The sequence below is a fragment of the Anas platyrhynchos genome, chromosome 8 (assembly GCF_047663525.1).
Source record: "Anas platyrhynchos isolate ZD024472 breed Pekin duck chromosome 8, IASCAAS_PekinDuck_T2T, whole genome shotgun sequence".
Taxonomy (NCBI): Eukaryota; Metazoa; Chordata; class Aves; order Anseriformes; family Anatidae; genus Anas; species Anas platyrhynchos.
In genome coordinates this window covers 8170843-8192171 of record NC_092594.1, presented here as the reverse complement: position 1 = coordinate 8192171, position 21329 = coordinate 8170843, and the positions used below count along the sequence as shown (strand labels likewise).

General features: G+C 38.3%; 1 protein-coding gene across 3 annotated transcripts in view; it reads right to left on the bottom strand.

Annotated features, from left to right (window-relative positions):
* Positions 1-6920: 6920 nt before the first annotated feature.
* The window catches only part of BTBD8 (BTB domain containing 8), a 41141-nt gene continuing 26732 nt past the window's right edge, over positions 6921-21329 (bottom strand). The window contains exons 14-18 of one of the 3 annotated variants that reach the window (XM_027463471.3): positions 20690-21323; positions 20416-20506; positions 19719-19852; positions 16169-18514; positions 6921-14812 (exon numbers count right to left, since the gene is read on the bottom strand). In XM_027463471.3, the coding sequence (XP_027319272.3) occupies positions 14343-14812; positions 16169-18514; positions 19719-19852; positions 20416-20506; positions 20690-21323 (3675 nt within the window). In that variant the 3' untranslated portion in view covers positions 6921-14342. The remainder of the gene's footprint in view (positions 14813-16168; positions 18515-19718; positions 19853-20415; positions 20507-20689; positions 21324-21329) is intronic. The other 2 variants (XM_038182767.2, XM_027463473.3) reach the window with 2 other exon arrangements.

Genomic DNA, 21329 nt, shown 5'->3' with positions numbered 1-21329 from the left:
GACACCTAGTCAGTGTCCCACTAAAAGTCATCTAGGTCAGTGAGAGAGACTGCTGCCATACAATTATGATTGTGTGACATATTTACATGATAAAAAGGACAGAAAAGACAAAAGCCATGGGAAGATCCCAGGCAGAACAAGTAGGTGCCATAAACAGTAACGGCAGTAAGTTTACTTCAGCACAGGAAAAATCTTGAGGGAATGTTTTTAACGGACAGCTAATTATGCAGCTGTTTTCTTTGGTGTTCTAAATATAGAAGTTACTACAAAAATGTAAACCCAGCACCACTTTGAGAGAAAGAGGAATTCCAGAGTACTGATGCTTCTTTTTTCCACTATATATGAGGAAACAATGTTTCTTTTATACAGCAAAGAGGAGCTTGAGCCCAGAGCCATTAAAAGTAGTAAAAAATAGAACATTGATTTCCATCTCTGTTTGTTGCACTGTATCTGTATGTAGACTTGTGGTTATGTATTGAAAACTGTATTTTTACTGAAAATCTGAGATCGTAGTGAAAACATTTCCTTTTAAAACTTTTTAGAGCATTTTTACATAGAAGAAAGTGACTTTAAGTATATATTTAAAAAACAAAATCAAATAGCAAGTTGTCTGGCTTGCTTAGGAAGAGAGAGTTAGACATCTTAGTGATTTAAAAATGACTTTCCACCTTCTTCTTTCAGGTGAATAAGAAGCAGATTCACACCTGATGTTTACCTTTTGTTGGTCAAATCCACCAGAGAGTTAGAGTTACCCCTCACTGCAAGAGTATGGAAATGTCACACAACTATTGAAAGTAAGTCAAATACGTCTAATTCCTAATTCTTAAATTTCTGTGAAGTGTAATTGTAGGAGTCAGTATATTAAAGGAAAATAAATCCATGAGGTATCCAGGCTCCAATGTTTTTCTGGATGGCTGTGACAGGACCAATGAACTGTGAAGCCATTTCCTGTAACACAGTGGAGCCATTACCTTTTTTGACTGCTCTGACTGCATACAAAACTCAGAGTGTTGAGAACATCAGGAATTCTTTAAAAATACAATTATAAAATAATAAGGCAGTTTTATGATGAGGGTTGATGATCCAACTGACATCTGCTGATGTGATGTTTGAATTCGTGCACACTGTGAATGAGTTTGTGTTTCAGTACTTTCAGTACAGAGGAATTCTGGGCTACGGAGTAGGAACTGTTGCTGAAGTAGTTGTACTTGATTTTATAACACTATAGTGCCTTTGAATTAATATTTTGGAATATGTTTAATATGTATGAGCATTAAGTGAATTACATCAATTCTGATGGAATAGGTTGGAATAAAATGACAATTCACAACATAAATATACTTAACAGGTGAGTAGATTTTGTTTCATTCTGTGTAATATTGTTAGAAATGTACAGTACAAGAATAAATTACTACATTTTAAAAAATATGGAAAAATATAAATACTGGATTTAGGCTCCTGGGATACCAGCAGATGTTTTCTTCTGCTATAGCCATTTACTAAATATGAAGGAGTTGCCTCTTCACAGTTTACGAGTCTGTTCTCAATGTATGTCTGTCTCAGCAGTGCCTTTCTTCAAGCTGGATTCAACCTTAATGCTGTATCTGGGCTGTATGAGTATGTATGCACATACTGAAAATTAACCATTTCGAGAAGTTTTAACATTTTACCACTAGGATATCCATCATTAGCTTAAGGTAACTTAGTACAGTAACTATACAAAAACGAGCAAGCAAAAATACATATTAGACTGTCCTACTCTCACTTTTGAGCAGTATGGTTTCTTGTTACTGACTCCATCTCTGAAATATATTTTTAAAATAGTATTTTTTAATGTTTGGAGGTCAAGTGGGCAAATGAAGCATGTTGAATCTGAAACTGAAAATAATTTTCAATCCACATCTGGAAAGTTTTCTGACGAGGTGGAGAATTGCTAGGAATATCAAGGCTGTCCTCAGCACTTGCAGTATATTCATTTGCTTCATGCAGTAGGGTAGTACAAGCAGTGCAGTTTATGACATCGACAAGAATCTTGCTTCCAGCCAGTCTGCTTGAATATAAGAACAGGCATGGTTTCAAGAAATGCAGACATTCAAGTCTTCATTCAACATACTAAAAAGTGAAGGACTATCAAAAATGATTTTATTAAACCTCCTAGTCTTCAGAAGTGTGTCATTATATTTTATTAAGACTGTTTTTACATGAGAAACAGTAGTATTTATATACTGACTGACTAGGTTTTAGTTTTGAAATAAGGTATTTGCATAATGTCGAATTATAATTATAGTTGGTTCCTGCCATCTAAGTAGAAGGCCATTTAAATAGAGCTTGGACTAAAAAAAGATGTATACTTTTTCAGTAACATATTCTTTAGAGTATTCTTCCCCCTAAGTGTTCTCCCTTTCAAAAAGTGACTTTGAGGGATCCTGTGCTGCCTGATGCTAAGAGCTAAGTACTACTTCACTACCATATCTGCACTAATTCTGTGCTTGATGTGAGTGTCCGTCCTTCCTCTTCCCTACTGAACCACTTGGATCAATGCTGTAGCCTTGAGACTACAATTGACCCCTGCAACATTGAGATTTAAGTTTTCAGCAAAGGTTCAAGTCTATGACTTCTTACAGATGTTAACCCAGTTCTTTGTCCTTTTGGGGACATGCACACAGAGCCACACACAAAATTCCTGGAACCTGTGTTATTCTCAGTGATTTTGACCTAAGAGGCAATTGAGGCCAACATAGAATAGAATCATAGAATCATAGAATATCCTGAGTTGGAAGGGACCCTTAAGGATCATCAAGTCCAACTCTTGACACCGCACAGGTCTACCCAAAAGTTCAGACCATGTGACTAAGTGCACAGTCCAATCTCTTCTTAAATTCAGACAGGCTCGGTGCAGTGACCACTTCCCTGGGGAGCCTGTTCCAGTGTGCAGCCACCCTCTCTGTGAAGAACCCCCTCCTGATGTCAAGCCTAAATTTCCCCTGCCTCAGCTTAACCCCGTTCCCGCGGGTCCTGTCACTGGTGTTAATGGAGAAAAGGTCTCCTGCCTCTCGACACCCCCTTACGAGGAAGTTGTAGACTGCGATGAGGTCTCCCCTCAGCCTCCTCTTCTCCAGGCTGAACAGGCCCAGTGCCCTCAGCCGTTCCTCGTACGTCTTCCCCTCCAGGCCTTCCACCATCTTCATAGCCCTCCTCTGGACACTCTCCAACAGTTTCATGTCCTTTTTATACTGTGGTGCCCAGAACTGCACACAGTACTCGAGGTGAGGCCTCACCAGCGCAGAGTAGAGCGGGACAATCACCTCCCTTGACCTACTAGCGATGCCGTGCTTGATGCACCCCAGGACACGGTTGGCCCTCCTGGCTGCCAGGGCACACTGCTGGCTCATATTCAACTTGCTGTCTACCACGACCCCCAGATCCCTCTCTTCTAGGCTGCTCTCCAGCGTCTCATCGCCCAGTCTGTACGTGCAGCCAGGGTTTCCCCGTCCCAGGTGCAGGACCCGGCACTTGCTCTTATTGAACTTCATGCGGTTGGCGATCGCCCAGCTCTCCAACCTATCCAGATCCCTCTGCAAGGCCTTTTCACCCTCATTTGAGTCCACAACTCCTCCAAGTTTGGTGTCATCAGCAAACTTGCTCAAAATACTTTCTATTCCTACATCCAGATCGTTTATAAAAATATTGAAAAGTACCGGCCCTAAAATGGAGCCTTGAGGGACCCCACTGGTGACCGCCCGCCAGCCTGACGCAGCGCCATTCACCATAACCCTTTGGGCCCTGCCCGTTAGCCAATTGCTCACCCATCGTATGATGTTTTTATTTAGCTGTATGGTGGACATTTTGTCCAGTAGGATCCTATGGGAAACCGTGTCAAAAGCCTTGCTGAAGTCCAAAAAAATCACATCAGCTGGTTTCCCTTGGTCCACCATACGGGTGATCTTCTCATAAAAGGAAATCAGGTTAGTTAGGCAGGACCTACCCTTCACAAACCCATGCTGGCTGGGACCAATGACTGCTTTGTCCCCCAGGTGCGCCTCAATAAGTTCGAGAACCATCTTCTCCATGATTTTACCAGGCACTGACGTGAGACTGACAGGCCTGTAATTGCTAGGGTCTTCTTTCTGACCCTTCTTGAAAATCGGCACAACATTTGCCAGCTTCTAGTCTACCAGGACCCCTCCAGATTCCCAGGATCATTGAAAAATAATTGAGAGAGGTTCCGCAATGACGTCCGCCAGCTCTTTCAGTACCCGGGGATGAATCCCATCCGGACCCATGGACTTGTAGGGATCCAGGTGAAGTAGCAAATCCCGCACACGTTCAGGGTCGGTTGGGAGTTTGTCATCCCCACCGTCCCGGTCCTCCAGCTCAGGGCACCCTGGGTCCTGAAGCCCATCATCGGCATTGAAAACAGAGGCAAAGAAGGCGTTAAGCGTCTCTGCTTTGCTTATGTCATTGTCTTTGAGGAGACCTTCCTTATCAAGGAGCGGCCCTATGTATTCTTTAGTTCTCCTTTTTCCATTCACATATCTAAAAAAACCCTTTTTATTTTCTCTCACAGACACAGCCAGCTTCAACTCTAGGTGTGCTTTAGCCACACGAATTTTCTTCCTACAAACACGAACAGCATCCCTGTATTCTTTCCATGTCACCTGGCCCTCCTTCCAGTAGCGAAACACTCTCTGTTTCCACCTAATCTCCATTAGAATGTTCCTGGTCAGCCACGCCGGCCTCCTGCCGCGCCTGCCTGACTTGCGATATTTAGGAACTGCCTGTTCTTGTGCTTCTAGGAGGCATCGGTTAAAGAATGACCAGCACTGGTGGACATCAAGGCCTTCAAGAGCAGCTTCCCAGGGGACCTTGCTGACTAGTTCCCCGAGCAGCCTGAAGTCCGCCTTCCCCATATCTAGGGATGATATTTTGGTGGCACCTTTCCTTCTGTCACCGTAAATTTTGAACTCAACCACTTCATGGTCGCTATGACCGAGGCGGCCACCAATCACCACATCTCCCACCAGACCCTCTCTGTTTTCTAGCAACAGGTCTAGGAGGGCACCTTTCCTAGTTGGCTCCGTTAGCACCTGCACCAAGAAGTTATCATCTAGGTGCTTCATGAACCTCCTGGACTTGCTCGTGTCAGCCGTGTGGCACTCCCAGTTAACGTGTGGCAAGTTGAAGTCCCCCATAAGGAAAAGGGGAGTTAATCTCGAGGCCTGTCTTAGTTCTGTAAAGAATAATTTATCGGCGCTATCGTCCTGGCCAGGTGGTCTGTAATAGACTCCCACAACGACATCCCCTTTATTTGTTCGTCCCTTGATCCTTACCCAGAGGCTCTCAACTTTGCCATCGCCGACTTGAAGTTCCACACAGTCCAGCCCCTGCTTCACATACATCGCCACCCCACCACCTTGCCTACCCTGCCTGTCCCTCCTGAAGAGCCTGTAACCATCTATCGCAACACCCCAGTCACAGGACTCATCCCACCAGGTTTCGCTTATGCCGATGATATCGTAGTTGCGGGACTGGGCCAGTTCTTCTAGCTCATCCATTTTATTCCTCATACTGCGTGCGTTTGTGTAGAAGCATTTCAGGTGCGTCTCCTTACACTCAGCACCTTGTGGATCTAACCGAAGGACCTCACTGGCACACAGCCCCTCTGATTCTAGCGTACCATCCCTTAGGTCATCACCGGCGTGCCTGGTTTTAGCCCCTTCCCCCTTCGACTCTAGTTTAAAGCCCTATCTATCAGCCCTGCCAACTCCTGACCAAAGATCCTTACTCCTCTCCGAGAGAGGCGCATCCCATCCGGTGCCATCAGGCCCGGTGTAGCATAGACCTTCCCGTGGTCAAAGAACCCAAAGTTCTGCCGGTCACACCAGTCTCAAGGCCACGAGTTTATGTGAACAGCACACCTTTTAGCTTCGATCCCCCCTATCGGAAGGACAGAGGCAAACACAACCTGTGCCCCTGATCCTCTAAGTAGTCACCCCAAATCCCTAAAGTCTCTTTTGATCACCTTCAGACATCTTGTTGCTAACATAGGAGGCAACATTTTGCTACTTGGGACTACAGTAAAAACTCAGTTGTAAATGTATGGAGATTAAGTATCCAGTTATTACTAAGTTTTGTAGACCTACTCAAGTGTTCTGCAAGAATGTAAAAAATGTGTAGGAAGAATTGTTTTGGGTTAGGTTGAAAGGAAGTACGTAGATGTACAACTGATGTTACTGAATGACCTTCAGTTCTTCTACAACTTTGGACTCTTTCAGTCTTGAGGATTTGCCCAGGGAGGCAAATCCTCAAGACTGAAAGAGTCCTGCCCAGGGAGGTGGTGGAGTCACCATCCCTGGAAGTCTTCAAAAGACGTTTAGATGTAGAGCTTAGGGATATGGTTTAGTGGGGACTGTTAGTGTTAGGTTAGAGGTTGGACTCGATGATCTTGAGGTCTCTTCCAACCTAGAAATTCTGTGATTCTGTGATTTGACCAGTGCATCGAGAGACTGATTGTTAGAGTTCTAATAATGAATCAAGAAGAAAGCAAAAGAGCTTTAAATGAAAAAGTTTTCATGCTTTTTTTTTTTTTTTTTTTAACGATAAAAGACAGGATCATATCCTGAATGTTCTGAATCAGCACCTATTTTGATATCTGATTTTGCAGGGCAGTCCCACAGCTACTTGTCTTTTCTATGGATTCCTATGAGAAAACTAATTTTTCATCTTCACACACATCACCTGTCCTGTTCTCTGACAACATGATCCAATAAAAAGTACTTTTTTCCACATTAGAGGAGAGAAAGTTGGACTGAAGGTCCACTAAATGCATGGAAAAAGAAAGTCACTTTTTTCAATTTACAGAACACAAATTAAAATTGATGGCAGCTGTCCACGCATTCAATGAAGTACAATGACACAGCTTTTAAGTTACATGTAGGATTTATTATTTCCATCTGTCATACACAAATCAATAAAGAATCTTCAATATGTAGCATGGGGAAAAAGCTTGTGGGACTATGCAACCATACAGTGATTCTGAAAGCAAAAGACTAGGTTCACAAGGAATCATTTGGAAATATGGTTACTTAGACCCCAGCTGTGATTCTAATTATTAATGTCTGGAAAACAAGTAGGTTGAAAACATGCAAGCATTCAGCTTGAGAGCTTAACATGCTCCTTACTCTCCCAAAGACTGAATGGTCAAAATATTATAGGATCCATTAAGGCATGGATTACAGCTAGTGACTCAGACTTTTCTCCAAATGCACCCCATTATGCATATTAGGATTAATCTCAATTACTAGAGCACGACAATCCAGAAAATAGGGATTTAAGTTTCTTGCTCTACCACAAAGATACAGGCAGACCTCTTGTTACAGGTATAAAATTTCACTTAGAGGTGGGTCTTATGTTCACGAGCATTAAAATTACCTCATTCTATGAAGGTAACTAAAAGTTTTTATGCTACCAACACTGAATCTGGCATGTACGTATGTTTTGTCCTAAGCATATTGATATAATTCTACTGAAAGGCAGGATGCCATGCTGCATTCATAGGAGGGTTATAAAAAAGAAGCAAGAAATTAAAATGATCTCACTAAACACAAGTTTAAGAAAATCACACATTTGTTTGATCACAGTAAACCCAAGGTACCAGGGTTGCAGAAATGAGGATGCTCTTCAATTTAAGTAATTTGTTACAGCCTTACTAAGCTCAGTCTTAATTTGGTTATACAAGCTAAAATTTTTATTCAGGTTACCAATCCTTCTGTTCAAATGTTTTAAAATATCCCTAGTTTTATAAATATGGATCTGATACCACTCACAGTAACTTCAGAGGGAGCTGAGAAAAAGTCAGAGTCACTTTTACTCCAGTACATAATTATAAAATGTGGTGAATTGTCCGGGTAATGGGGTCAGTCCCCACATTTGTGCATGCAAGTGTTCAGATTCACCAGAGCATTCAGTTATGTCCATTTCAGTTGTCTTCAGTTAACATTTTGAAAAAAATATTTTGGCCATTGATGTCCTTGTTAACTGTATCTAATTACTGAGGTATAGTCACCTCCCCCCAAATACTGAGGCTTCTGGTTTTGGAGATCTGATCAGCATTCATATTTTACAGTGCAATAGCAAAAGATTATTTGTTCCACGTAATGCAGGAAGTTACATTTCTCAGGATTTTGATTTCCCTAATGGAACAGTCTTCTGAGCTGGGAATTTCAGTAATAAGTCAAAGAGATTAGGGAAGAAACCTAATGGAATTCCATTATTAATTATCGCATACTTTAGCTCCATCCAGATGGTTCATCAAGATTAGAATCTCATTAAGTTGAGAGTACCATCTGAAAACACAAGTATGCATAGTGCTTGCCCCCAGTGCCAGTTCCATTACCCTTTCTGAGAAGTGAATGTTAACCTGAAAGCCAGTCTGCAAATGTTTGAGCAGATTTACTCATGTTTGCAGAACTGTAGCCTAATTCACTGTACAGTGTAGATGACGTATAGCAAGTAAAAAAGAAAGGTTAAATGCAAGAAATAAATAGGTGTGCATGTGCATGCATGCATTGTTTAGCTTATTCATCTATTATCAAAGGTAAAAAATATGTATATATATATATATATACACACTGAAATCACTATTTTTCCTCAACTGATATCCGCGTTTTATATAAATCATTTTCTTCCATGTTTAGTTTCCTTAAACACATGTAGTAGTTGCCAATAGGAAGCTTGGTGTTAAATGAGCAAAGAATGAATTTGAGCTGTAATTTTTCCAAAATAAAATGCATTAAAGCTTATTTTTGAAAAACAGCATATATAGCTTATAGCTATAGTGTTCAAGAGATAAAGGTGAAAACCACTATGGATTTTCTGCAAGAGATTAAAACTTCTAATTATACTGGGTTTCAAATGTAAAAGCCTCTTTCCATGGAACCATCTATTGTAGCAAAGCTGCTACTTCTGATTCTCTTTTGTCTTTAGTTCCTGTGTAGTCCTGGCAAGAATGTCATCTATCATAGTATAAATGTTAAATCACTCCAGGCATGAAATATTAACAGAATACATACAATTATGACTCCTAAATTGAAGTCTTTCTAGCTGCAATTTGTCACCATTCCAATTGTACAGTATTATAGGTTAGAATAAAACTAGAATAGTAAGAAATACAGATATTGGAAAAATAGCATTTCTAGTACATGCATTTAAAATAGCTAAGCCTTGAACCTATTTTAGCAGAGGTCAACAGGAGTTTTGCCTTTGATATTAGTGGAAGCAAAATTATGCCTACTTAAATGTCTTGGATTTGAGCAACAGATGATCAACATTAAGAGCAGTTCTTAATTCCTTCATGCAAAGGTTTAGCTTTTCTGCAACAAAGTAGTATAAACATGCGAGTAATTATTTTGCAGATGGCAGTAATATATATTCAGAGTTTTAAAAGTCTTCTGTGATCTGTGATTAGAACAGGTACATTATTTTTTGTGTGTATATTCCCTGAAAGAAAGTAAGATAGATGATGTTAGGGGAATTCGTATTATGGACAAACTTTGTGTGAGGAAAATGGGATGTTTTCTTGCCCACTAGCTCCTCTGAAGCAATATTAAAATTTGTAGGTTTGACAATTCAGTGTAGTTTTGAAATAGATTTAAAACCTTAAAAAGTAAAATGTGGAATAAGATTATTCAATACATACAGTCAAATCATGTATTAGCCAGAAATTAAAAATATTGCAAGCCAGGCGTATTTCTTACGCTTCTTGACTAATCTTTTTCAAAATACTTTCAAATAGTTTTATTATAACGCGAACATTTGTATCTCAAGTAACTATTTCCAGTGTGCATTGTGTTCCTGTCTACTGACTTTATTCCAATTTGACATGCTACAGACCTTCATAAAGCCCAGCAACCTCAACTAACTTTGAAGTTACCCCTGCTTTTAGCCGGAGGTTAGCCTAGAGACCTTCAGAGGTCCATTCAGGCCTGAATTCTTCTGTAATTCTGTGATTTTTCTGTTTCTATTCATTCTATGATTCTATAGCAATTTTTTTCCAAGAGAAAAATGATACATTTATGATGCATCTTTTCCACTACCCATACCACAAAAGCACACATTCATCTCTTGCACTCTCATCCGATCACTTACAGTAACAGCCCTGACTGCATGCTGATCTAATTTCACACATACTTACTCATCTCTCCTGATCTTCATTTTAGGTCTTAGTCTCCTGATTTCTTGTGCTACGCTGTATAAATATGGCATCTTATGCATTTAAAATCAAAATTAAACATATTAACTGATGTGTTTTGTTAACTGATGCCTCTCTCTTACTTGCTAGCTTCAGTTTCCTTCCTACCTTTCTCCCATATTCTTCCAAGCTCCTCCATTCGAAGGAAGCTAGAATCTCATCTTGATTGCACCTAAGAACATTTTCTTAACCAGCCTCAAAATTGCTGTTTTATTCACATCATCTATCTCCTGGTCCATTTTCAATTTTTTTTTTTTCTTTTCTTATATTCTGCCTCCCTCATTTGACTCCTGTCTCCACCTTTGTTTATTTTCTTAGCTTCCTTGATTATTTTTCAACCAAATCCTTTGAAAGAACCTCAATTTCCTGTAGGGGTCCAAGTGTTCAGGCCTCAAGTTCTTTCTCTTTTCTTGTCTGCAATATGTGATTTATTCCACAAATACAATTTTAGCTAGCACGGAAAAAACTGGCAAGGCTGCTTCTCCAATGCAATTCAGACTCTTCCTTCCCAGACAAAAACAGTTAATTATGCTGGTATGACATCTGGACCGTCTGGAGGTCTAGCCTATTTTGAACGTAATACATCTATACCTGTTAAACATCCTTCCTGTTTTTTACTTCCATAAAACGTCATTCAGGATAAGCAAAAACAGGGTCATCGTCTTAAAGTCTGATTTCCAAGTTCTCCCTTCTAAATTTCTGATTCTTTATTCCCTGTAGGATACAGGCAACTTTATCCATTCACATAAGCAGATCTCATGGAAGCTGTCAGTATTACCTTTTGACTGCAAGTTTCTCTTCTAGACTGACAAAAAACAATTTTACTGCTGTTACTCATTCAAAATACTACTGCCAAGATAAATTCTTAACCATTACTTTGACTATGCCATCTTGTTTCAGTGGGTGTACATACCTTGTCTTTACATCAGAGGTCATTCAGGACCTCTTACGCCCTATTCATTCGGGGCCCATGATACTAGCTTTGGCTACCTGCATATTAAGTTTTCAAACAAACCTTTGTCCATTCTCTCATGCTTTGGAGAGAGGCCAGTACATTGGCAGAATGATTGTCAGGAGATGTGAGCAGGTTCCAGAGAACTCAAGTGATTGATGCTATTAAACAGACAGCCACCTATACCTGCCTAAAGCTTGCACAGCCTCCTAAATGAGGAGGGACTATTAAACAACATTGAGCACAAGCAGACAAGCAGGATTGGTCAGGAATATAGATCCTTACAGCTTCCTCCAATTTTCTCTTCCCATAATGCATACAGAGAGAAAAAAAAACACAACCGTTTAAACTGATGGTGCACTGAAACTATTGCTGATTGGCTGAACTAATATTGACTCTCATTTTACTTTTGCATCCTTTTTTTTTTTTTTTTTTTTTAAACCTTTTGCCTTAACTTGGATTATAGCCACGCTGGGAAGCCTTCGTTTTTGTTCTGTGTTTGTACAGTGTCTAGCCAGTGGGATGCTGGTCTGATTAAGACTCACAGGCAGTCTGGTAATGTGAATTAAAAACAATACTGCTTTTTGTTCTTGCTACTTCTACAGAGAGTCTGTGGCTGTGGGAAGCTGAATTCTATTGTTACATATGCATCAATTGAACAATACACCAAATCCTAATCATTGGTCTGCTGCAAAACTATTACAGGAATTATAACATCAGTGGGTATTTGAAGAGAGAATCTGATTTAATTGTTATACAGCAGCTGGAAAAGTAAATAAAAATACAGCTCAGTAACATGATTATATCTCAATATGCAAAGTGTGAAACTTTGTGTGCTGGTTTTCAGTTATTTTTTTTAATTCCGTAAGTTAAAAATATGGGTAAAGCAAAAAATAGACAAGGGGAACCTTTCTTTCACTTTGTCACTTTTCCTAATCCTTTATCTTCTTTCCATCATTTCATTTAACATTTGAATGTCCACCAGGGGCATCAACCAGGATTTTAAAGTTGATTAAACAGTATTTTAATCATCTTTTATGACCACATTTTGCACAGAAGTTGAGAAAAAAAAAACAAACAACACATTTCTTCAACATTCTGTGAGAGCTTCTCTAGTTGTTTTTTTTTTTTTTTTTTTTTTTATTCAGAAGTTACTGCCCTTGCTTGTGACCTTGAAAGTAAAAGCTGTTAAAAGCTGTTTTCTTGATGACTTGCACCTCTAAAGGTTCTCCTAACTCCTTCAATAATAAAGGCTTGGCTATATACAACAGATATATTTAAAATTTTAATATCACAGAATATTAATGCTGATAAAAGCTAAGAAGACTACAGGAAAAGTTACTATGAGAATGAATATCTTTCTTGCATGGGTTCTGAGTCCTTCTTCATTGTCAGGAAAAGAGAGGAGGGTTTTATTTTTTTTTCCCCCCCTTTCTTGATATTAAAGAAAGTAATACAACTCCTCCTCAATTTCTTTGGGGAAAATAAAATGTCACTTTTACTTCTGTAACAGAAGTTCAAAAAAGTGGCTTTCTTGAGTAAATGTTTTGCCTTAGAGCCCTTTATTTTGTCAAGTCCAAACACAAGTTATGACTTTATGACAACTTTAGTAATGTGTTAGGGCAACTTCATATTTCAACACAATGAGAGTTTCTGACTATTGATAAAAAATAAATGAAGTTCCTACAGAAAATTAAGGTGCCCTGCCAGAGTTCTGCAAAACTGACTATATTATCATTGTTAAAGCCAGCTAAAGTTGTGCTTTATAGTTAAAAAAAAAAAAGTTAGAAGTGCTGTATGGCAGTAAAAGGCTGTTAATGACTAAGAGGAGGTAGGATACTTCTTTAGATTTTGAACTGTGTGAATGACAAGCCCTATCATTTCCTTACTGCAGGAATTTTAGAGGGGGTAACCCCTGCAGGGAAAAAAACCCTCTGTGCTTCAGGAAGAATTCTGTCTTTGTAAGAACAATGAATAATTTCTCACTCCCCTCTTCCCCTATCAAATCAGAAGAGACAATAAACCGTCCCCTCTATGCCCAAATTCACACCTAGAAGCAACAGAATGAGCAGTACTGAGAAGGATGTCCTATCTCATTCTGCTCACAGAAGAATGGTTATGTTGGCATTTAGTCTCTGGATAGAAGCTACAGTAGAGAGATACAAGAATTTTGTTACCCCCCCCCCCAAAAAAAATGTAGTATTTATGAGAATAAACAAAACCGAATCTCTGAGAATCTAGCTATGCCTCAGGTAGTGTCAGAAGTTACAGGGTGCAACTGTAAGGAAGTGAAACACAAAGCTAGTTCTAGACAAAGTCAGACTTCTGATATGAGTGACTAGATTATTTCTACCAGGACTTCAGACTGAGATACACTTTTAGAAATATCAGACATACTCTTTTAAAACAGGAGCAGCATTCTCCTAACTCTTCTGAATTAACGTACTATGCCATTAAAAATATTTACTTAAATACGTGCATTTTCAAGAAACAATGCCCTTCCTAGAGCACAGAGCCTCTTCAGACTTATATTTAAAAAATTTATTGAAAACTTGTAAACAAAAAAAATACAAAAAAAAAATCAAATGTGGATGAAACAGATGAAACAAGCTGCTCATATTAATAAAGCCCAAAGGGGATTCAGATTGGAACCTTTCCTGTGAACACAAATTTCTGGCAGACATGACCTTTCGACACAACCATTCTGAATCTTTATTGTTGTAAAATTGAGTCACCATATAGAGAAAGAGAGAGAAAAAAAGGAGGGAATAACTCTACTAATTGTGCAGTCATCTTTAAATTCTTGCTCAATGAGACTATTAAATGGCAAAAGGAAGATAAAAGGAGAGAGGAAACCGAGATCTTCCTTTCAGGTCATCTAATTTTTCTAACAATTCCAGAAAATACATGCTCAAAATTCATTTTAGAAAAGACATACATTTAAGTCTTGAAAAATAATTGTACTTGCAATTAAATCTAGATTATAAATTAACATATTTACCTCATTATATCAGAAAGATTGCCTCAGTACCAAGAATTGCTTGTTCTTGACTGATGCAGTATTTCATTATTGTATGGAAACAACGCATCAAAAATAGATTTGGGGAATGGATTGGAGTTAGTTGCAAACATTTGATCACCTTAATGATGAGTTTCCAGTTCAAGAATTGTCCATTCCCCTTGAGGGGAAGAACAGTCTTCAGATGAAAAGCTTGCCACTGTTATGCTTGCTGAAGAGTCATCAAGTGGAGACATAAGTTCAGTCCACCTACTGAATGTGTCGACTTGTGATGTACCCTGAGGATTCGAACCATCTCGTGCCAGAAACAGTGTCTGATTGATGAGACATTGTGCTAAGTTAAGGTCTTCAGGAACAGAGTTTTTGAAACCTATGTTTGAGTCCTGCTCAGATAACAGTTGCCTGAGAAGAGTCCAATCCTGTTCTGCAAACTGCTGATCTTCAAGATCCACATCTAGAACTGCTGTTTCTGAATCCATCCTCTGCTCAATTGCTTCTCCAACATCCATCTCATATATTGGAGAAAGGGTTTTTGAAGGCCGGTGCTCAAACACGCAGGTTTGTGCCATTGTGTCATAATCATCTATGTCTCCTGAAATAATTCACAATACTGTACAATGTAAAAATTGCAGGTGATCCTCCCCTCAGGGCTGTGTAGAACAAATTTAACTCATTCAGGAAAGATAATCCAACCAGGTTAAAAAGGGGATGATGGAGGGTTATACAAAATTGACAAAATTTTAGGCATTTATTTCCTATATAAAAAACGAAGTATGGTTTATAAATCAAGTTAAAGCAGCAATCACCACTGGTAATTAACAATAACCTCCATAATTAAGTTTCTGATACAGAAAACGACAATGTAAATACACATTTAATGCACATGAAATTTCTCATTTACTACATAAATTAAATTTAGACCAGGAGGTGCATGGAGGGAATTAATAGAGAATGATTTCTGTATGGTGACTTAAGCCATGTCAGCTTAGAAAAGAATTAAAGACAAAATACTTCATCCACAGGCTTATTTCTACACTGCACATGCAATGGCAGCTGCAGGCAAGGGCAAGCAAAACTTAAAAAATAAAATAGTACAACTTTTGTTGTCTTTGTGTTATATGGTTTGGTTGAACATAGATCGTCATCAGCATTTCATTGCTCTTGAATACACAATAGTTGATAACACTATTGTATATTTTTGATGGGAAAAACAGACTGAATTATTGGTATAAAGACAAAACACAAAACAACTAGACAAGTATTCATCTAGCCACATCAAACAAGTTAGAACTCTTCTGTGAATAACTTATTTCTTAGTTCTAAGTATAATCTCTCTTTTAGGAAATAAGTTTTTACTGGTAAAATTTAGAATATTATACATCTCACAACCTCTAAATCAGAGTTCAAACCTGCTCCCACTGACGTATATGGCAAATAATCAGTTATATTCAATGGGAGAACGACCCAAGTTTGTGTATAATATATAAATAAATAAATAAATTACAACAGTAATACATATAGCTGTTCAGGTAAACGGTTCAGTGCACTTTAGTTAAGGTTATTACTGTAGTTATTGCACATCCCATTCAGACATACTATATGTTGTCAAGCAGACAAAACAAATACTAAGTTTCCATCAAAAGTTGATGCTGTCAATGTTAGATTGGATCAAAAATAACTTAGGTACAAAAAACTGCATCCAATCTTTATTCTAGCATTACATTTAAATCTTTTCCTGTAGTAGTTAAGTTTCTCATTGAACAGCATGGTATTTATGGATATATCAGACAATCTTTCTTTACCATAGTGAAATACTTAAAAATACTTAAATTTAATATAATTTCCGCCAAAATTACTTCAGTTTAGGATTCAATCCCAGGCAAATTGCCAAAGCTTTCCCTAGTAATTTGCTCTTGAATGACTGAACGTTTCTATTTCTGTACATTACCTGGAAGTAAATCAGTATTAGCGAATTCAGTAGGTGCTGGTTGACTGTCTCTCACTTGACCTTCCTGAGTCAGTACCTGATTCTTACTGGCTTCTACAGGTTTTGCAGAGTTGCTCTTTTGCATATCAGCATTTGTTTCTCTTTGATGAAGATCCAAATGACATGGTCTTTCTTGAGATTTTGCATCATTGTCTAGGTATTTATTGCACTGCTGAAACTCAATAGCCACCTCATTCTTTATATTTACTTTTTGATTTTCCCCTGGACATGGACTAGCCTCTGAATATACTTTCTCTGGGCAGTTTTGTTCAGTCATTGACGTACCTTGATTCTCCTTCCCTGGCACTTCAGTGCCATGAAGAGGTAGGAGACAACTTTCACTTTTTTCCAGTCTGTTGTCTCTATCCTTAGGCTGTTTGCAATCCAGGAATCCATCTTCAATTTCCAATGAGTATCTTGAATAAAAAGTCTTTCCATGGTGCTCTTGAGAAACACTGTCAAATACATCTGAAGGAGTAAGAGAATCTATTGAATGCTGATGTGAAGGATGAGTTTCTGCTCTATCATCAGATCCCAGTTCTTCACATTCATCTACTGAAAGTAAAACAGATCGCTTGAAATTTTTAGTTTTAGAAAACTCTTGTCTTGCACTATCATTTTCTGTTGCATCTTCAAAAGCTAAATTATCAATTCCTTGGAACTGTTGAGTGGGAACATTTGATGAAGGAATGTTTTCTGCAACATTTTCTGCTTCAGATCTGTCATCTTCTGTTTCATCAGCAGAAGAAGAAACTTGGTCTGCTTCCTGAGTAAACTGTGCATTGCCAAAAGCAGAATTTTCAGTTTCTTTAATACTGGTCCTTGCGCTTCCCTGATGGGACCAAATTTCATTTTTTTTTCTTGGTATTTCATCATCACTTGTTGAATTAACACGGAAGAGATCAGAACCTTCTTTTTTCATTTTTACTTCTATTCTTAGGCTGCTGTCATAAATTTTTAATTCTTCAGGTGTGCTAGTGTCACTGCTGCTTCTTCCAAGAAAATCATGGCATAACATAGTGCTGCATTTAGAAATCCCTCTTTCATTGGATCCTTCATCATCCTGAGAACCTCCAGCATCATAATCTTCTGATCTTGGTTTTATATCATCAGAGGATGTGGTGGCACTGCCAGTATCTGATTCAGGACTCTCTTTTGGATCTAGCGCTCCAGTACTCCAGTGGTCCACAAAGGGAATTTCTGCATTTTCTTGGTTTTCCGGCATTTCCATTGGATCAATACCTTCTGTGTAATGATGTGCACATTTGTCCCTTACTCCTTCTGTGGAACATTTGGAAACATCATCTAAAGCTACTGTAACTGATTTGTATTCAGTCAGGGCTGGTGCATCACACAACTCATCAGCTGAAAGAAATCCCTCCATATGAACCTGAGGAGATGATGTTACATCTTCATTGGTTATCCTTTTCGAAAAGCTCGGTAAAGTATTTTCACCACGGTTGAGACCCATATCGCTGCTTAATTTATCACTTTGTTTGATACAGACTGTTGTTGCTTTTGAACGTTCTACCAGTTTTCCTGAAGCAGTAGCCTTTTGATTGGTTTCCTTGGAAAAGTCTGAGTATCCATCACTGGTAGACTGCGCTTGACAGTGAAATTCAGCAGTATTATCATCTGTCTTTCTGTCTTTATTCTGTTGAATTGCAGCCTGATCTCCACAGATTTGTCTTACTTCCATTTCATTTTGCACTGAAACATGCAATTTAGAAAGAGTTTCTTCTATAATCAGAGGCAAAGATTTAGATTGTGATTTGTATTCCTCATTTTCAGGAGGATCCAGTAGTTTTTGTTTATCAGGTTGGCAGGATTGATCTTCTCTGCTACCTTCCATCATAGAGTTTAGAAATTCACTTTGCTTTGCAGAACTGCATTCATTATTTTCATGAAGCTGAACTGCTACAGAATCGGCCATATTTTTTTCAAGTTTCTGTCCAGGACTTCTGTGCTCTGAGGCATGCATATTCTTCTGGACAACAGGAGATTCACTCCTTGAATGTTTTGGGGTAGAGGACTGAGATTTTAATACAGATTGCCCAGCTGTTTTCAGTTTTGGGTCTTTATTATTCATAATCTCACCATGCTTTGATGGAGTCTGAGTTTTGGTTGTTAGTGTTTTTGCAGCAGCTTTTGTTACAGGTGTTTGAGACTGCTTAACACTCTTCTTCTTGGCTGAAGGAAGTTTTTCTGGGAGTGCTGTCTGAACCAGGTGCTGTACCACATTTTTTTCTTCGTTATGTTTTGGAGACATTCCTGATTTCAATGACTTTGGTGATTCCACCATAGGTCCTAACAAACAGTGAACAAACAGACATAAAGACTATAGATTTTAGTCTATGTATACGCACTGAATTTAGGTTAGTGTGCATTTGTATTGACAAACAGATTACTCAACTTTTCATTCAACTAAGGGATTTAAAGCTTGTTAAAGAATCAAAAGTTGAGATCTTAAATACAAACAAGATGAAAATGCCATCCTGCATTTACATACCATCTTTGGAATGAAAGCACCTTGTAGACTATACCTGAAGGAGTTTGACCTGTCACCAAAGTAGTCATCACTGGAGTAGAAAGCAGCAGCTATGTAGTAGTGCATAAAAACACCGCACAGCAGTTAGCACAGGAAGTGATGGGTACTGTATTCAATTTATATTGTAGAGGAAATGACAGGAGGTACAAACTAATTGCATTACTAGTAATGTGATTAGAATACCAGAATGAACATCACTGCTCTGTCTGATCATACTGCAAGATCTCTAATGACCATAAATTGACAGGACCAGTGGTTTCTGTATCATAATGCATATAAGATAAAGCAACTGGAACGTTCTTTCCCACCCCACCCTCAGTAAGTGCTAGATCCAAAAGGGATTAGAAAGAGCTCCATCCTTAACATGTCATATTTTCATAAAGCTTTTTCCTCTCTGTGCTCTATGATGTCATTTCCCACACTTCCTCTGAACAGCTGTCAAAATTGAATATTAGTTCATGGGGGTAGGTCAGCATCAGCAGAACAACTACTAGGGAGGCAATCAACAAAAAAGGAAGGCATAAACTATAAAGTTTGCTTTGTTCTTGAAAGTTCTTGAAACAGTCTGCAGTCTGGATCTTTGATGTATATTGTAAGCGCTTGACCTACAGGATTTCTATTGAACTCAGTCATAGTTTTAAGTACAGAAATGTGAGCTATTAGCAAATAAAAGACTCGGCGAAGCAGATAACAGAAGAAAACGCCAACTGGCAGAGAAGGCCATCTCTAAATATTTTGAAATAACCATTCATTTACATTTTACAGTTTAGTGTTGTCACCAATAGCGAAATATGGAAAATAAAATTGTTCAGAAGATTTTGCCAATGCTTGCACAAATCAAAAAAAAAAACACACAATCAAACAAAAAAACCAACCAGCCAAACAAACAAAACCAAAAAAACCCACCCATCAAGTTTTTGCAAAAACAATGCAGGACTGTTTCATTACCACTGGAAACTTTACCTTGATTTTTGGGGGAATTGGTAGGTGTGTTCTGAGCCTTTTGCTGTGTAGGGCTACTCACATGCCCTTTTTTCTTTAGAACAGCTTGTGCATTTTGTTCATTGCACCCTTTTCCAGTTGACTTTTTTGTTAGACTGCAAAGAAATTATTATATGCATTATTTTCAAGCATAAGATCTAGCAATATTTGATAACATTTGAACAAGCAATATATGTGTTTTAATGTACACACATATATATAAACATTGAAAATCCAACCTAAACCATGTACTTTTGTGGAAAGAAAATATACACCTATGTATGTATATAGGGGTGTGTGTGCACCTATATAAGTGACCGCTGTCATATTTTCACAGGGTTTCAACTGTCTTTCTGTGCATTGTTTTTGCAGCTCACTCTAAGCGATCCCAGAAATACTAAGTTTACAACACCTTGTGCAGTCATTAACCGTTCCAAGTGTGCAGAGTTCTGAATGGCCTACAACAATGTTCAAATGATTAGCATGAAAGAATCCAACATGAAATCCAAAGTGTTTCCAGTAACAATTTTTTTTTTTAGAATAACATGTAATAGACAATCATAATGAAAGATACTCAGAAGTAACATGTTGGTTTAACAGTAAATTTAATAGTTAAACTGAAAAAAAGATTTCCCAAGCATGCATCCGTAGAAACTAAAAAAGCATATTATTAACAAACCTGCTTGTTGTGGCATTAGCCTCAAGCTCAGTCTTTTTTTTTTTGTTGGTGACTCCATCTGAGGTCTTCAAAGAAGACTTTGTTATTACTGCTGTGAAATAAATTCAAAGTTAATTATAAGGGAAAATGCATTGCATATAAAGTACTGAAAAATTCTAATACGTGACGGTCAGCTATTGAAAGCTGCATACTGCATAGCTGCTAAACATGTAAAAATTTTTAACATATGACTCTCATTGATGATAGACTTTTTAAAAATAAATAAGTAAATTACCAGCACGTTTTTTTCCTTCTTCTACCAATTTATCCTCTTTGGGTTCTTCTGCCTGTTTGCTGGCAGTCTGGATATCTGTGCTCGAGTTTGTTAACTTGCTGGATGTTCCTGCCACAGTCGCTATGGATGGAGATTCCTTCCCTGTGTATTTTTTCAATGGTTTAGTTTTGATTTGCACACTTGCAGTTACAGTCAGCACTTTAGGCCTGGCACCTGTGATTTTTCCTTCATGATTCTTTAATCCTTTGCCACTTGCTGAATTTTTTTGTCCACTTGCAGATGTCTTTTCAGTATCTTGCTTGGTAGGCATGCTTTCAGCCTTTGTATTTCCGTTATTTTCTATTTTTGTTTTGATGACAGCTCTAGCCTTTGGTGAAGCAGTTTTTTCCCCAGTTTTTGAATCTTTAGTAATTTTGGAAACAGTTTTTTTGCTATCTTTTCCCTTTGTATCCTCATGCTTTGAAGTCTTATTGGCAGTGTTTCTGTTGGTGCTTGATGCATGTCCAGATGCTCCTAATCCATCAGATTTCATTTTATCCTGATTAGTGGAAGAATCTCTTCCACAATCTTTCTTGCTGTGTTCTGTCCAGGAAGTATTCCTTATACCAACAGATTCAGTACCAGATTTATTTAGCTAGAA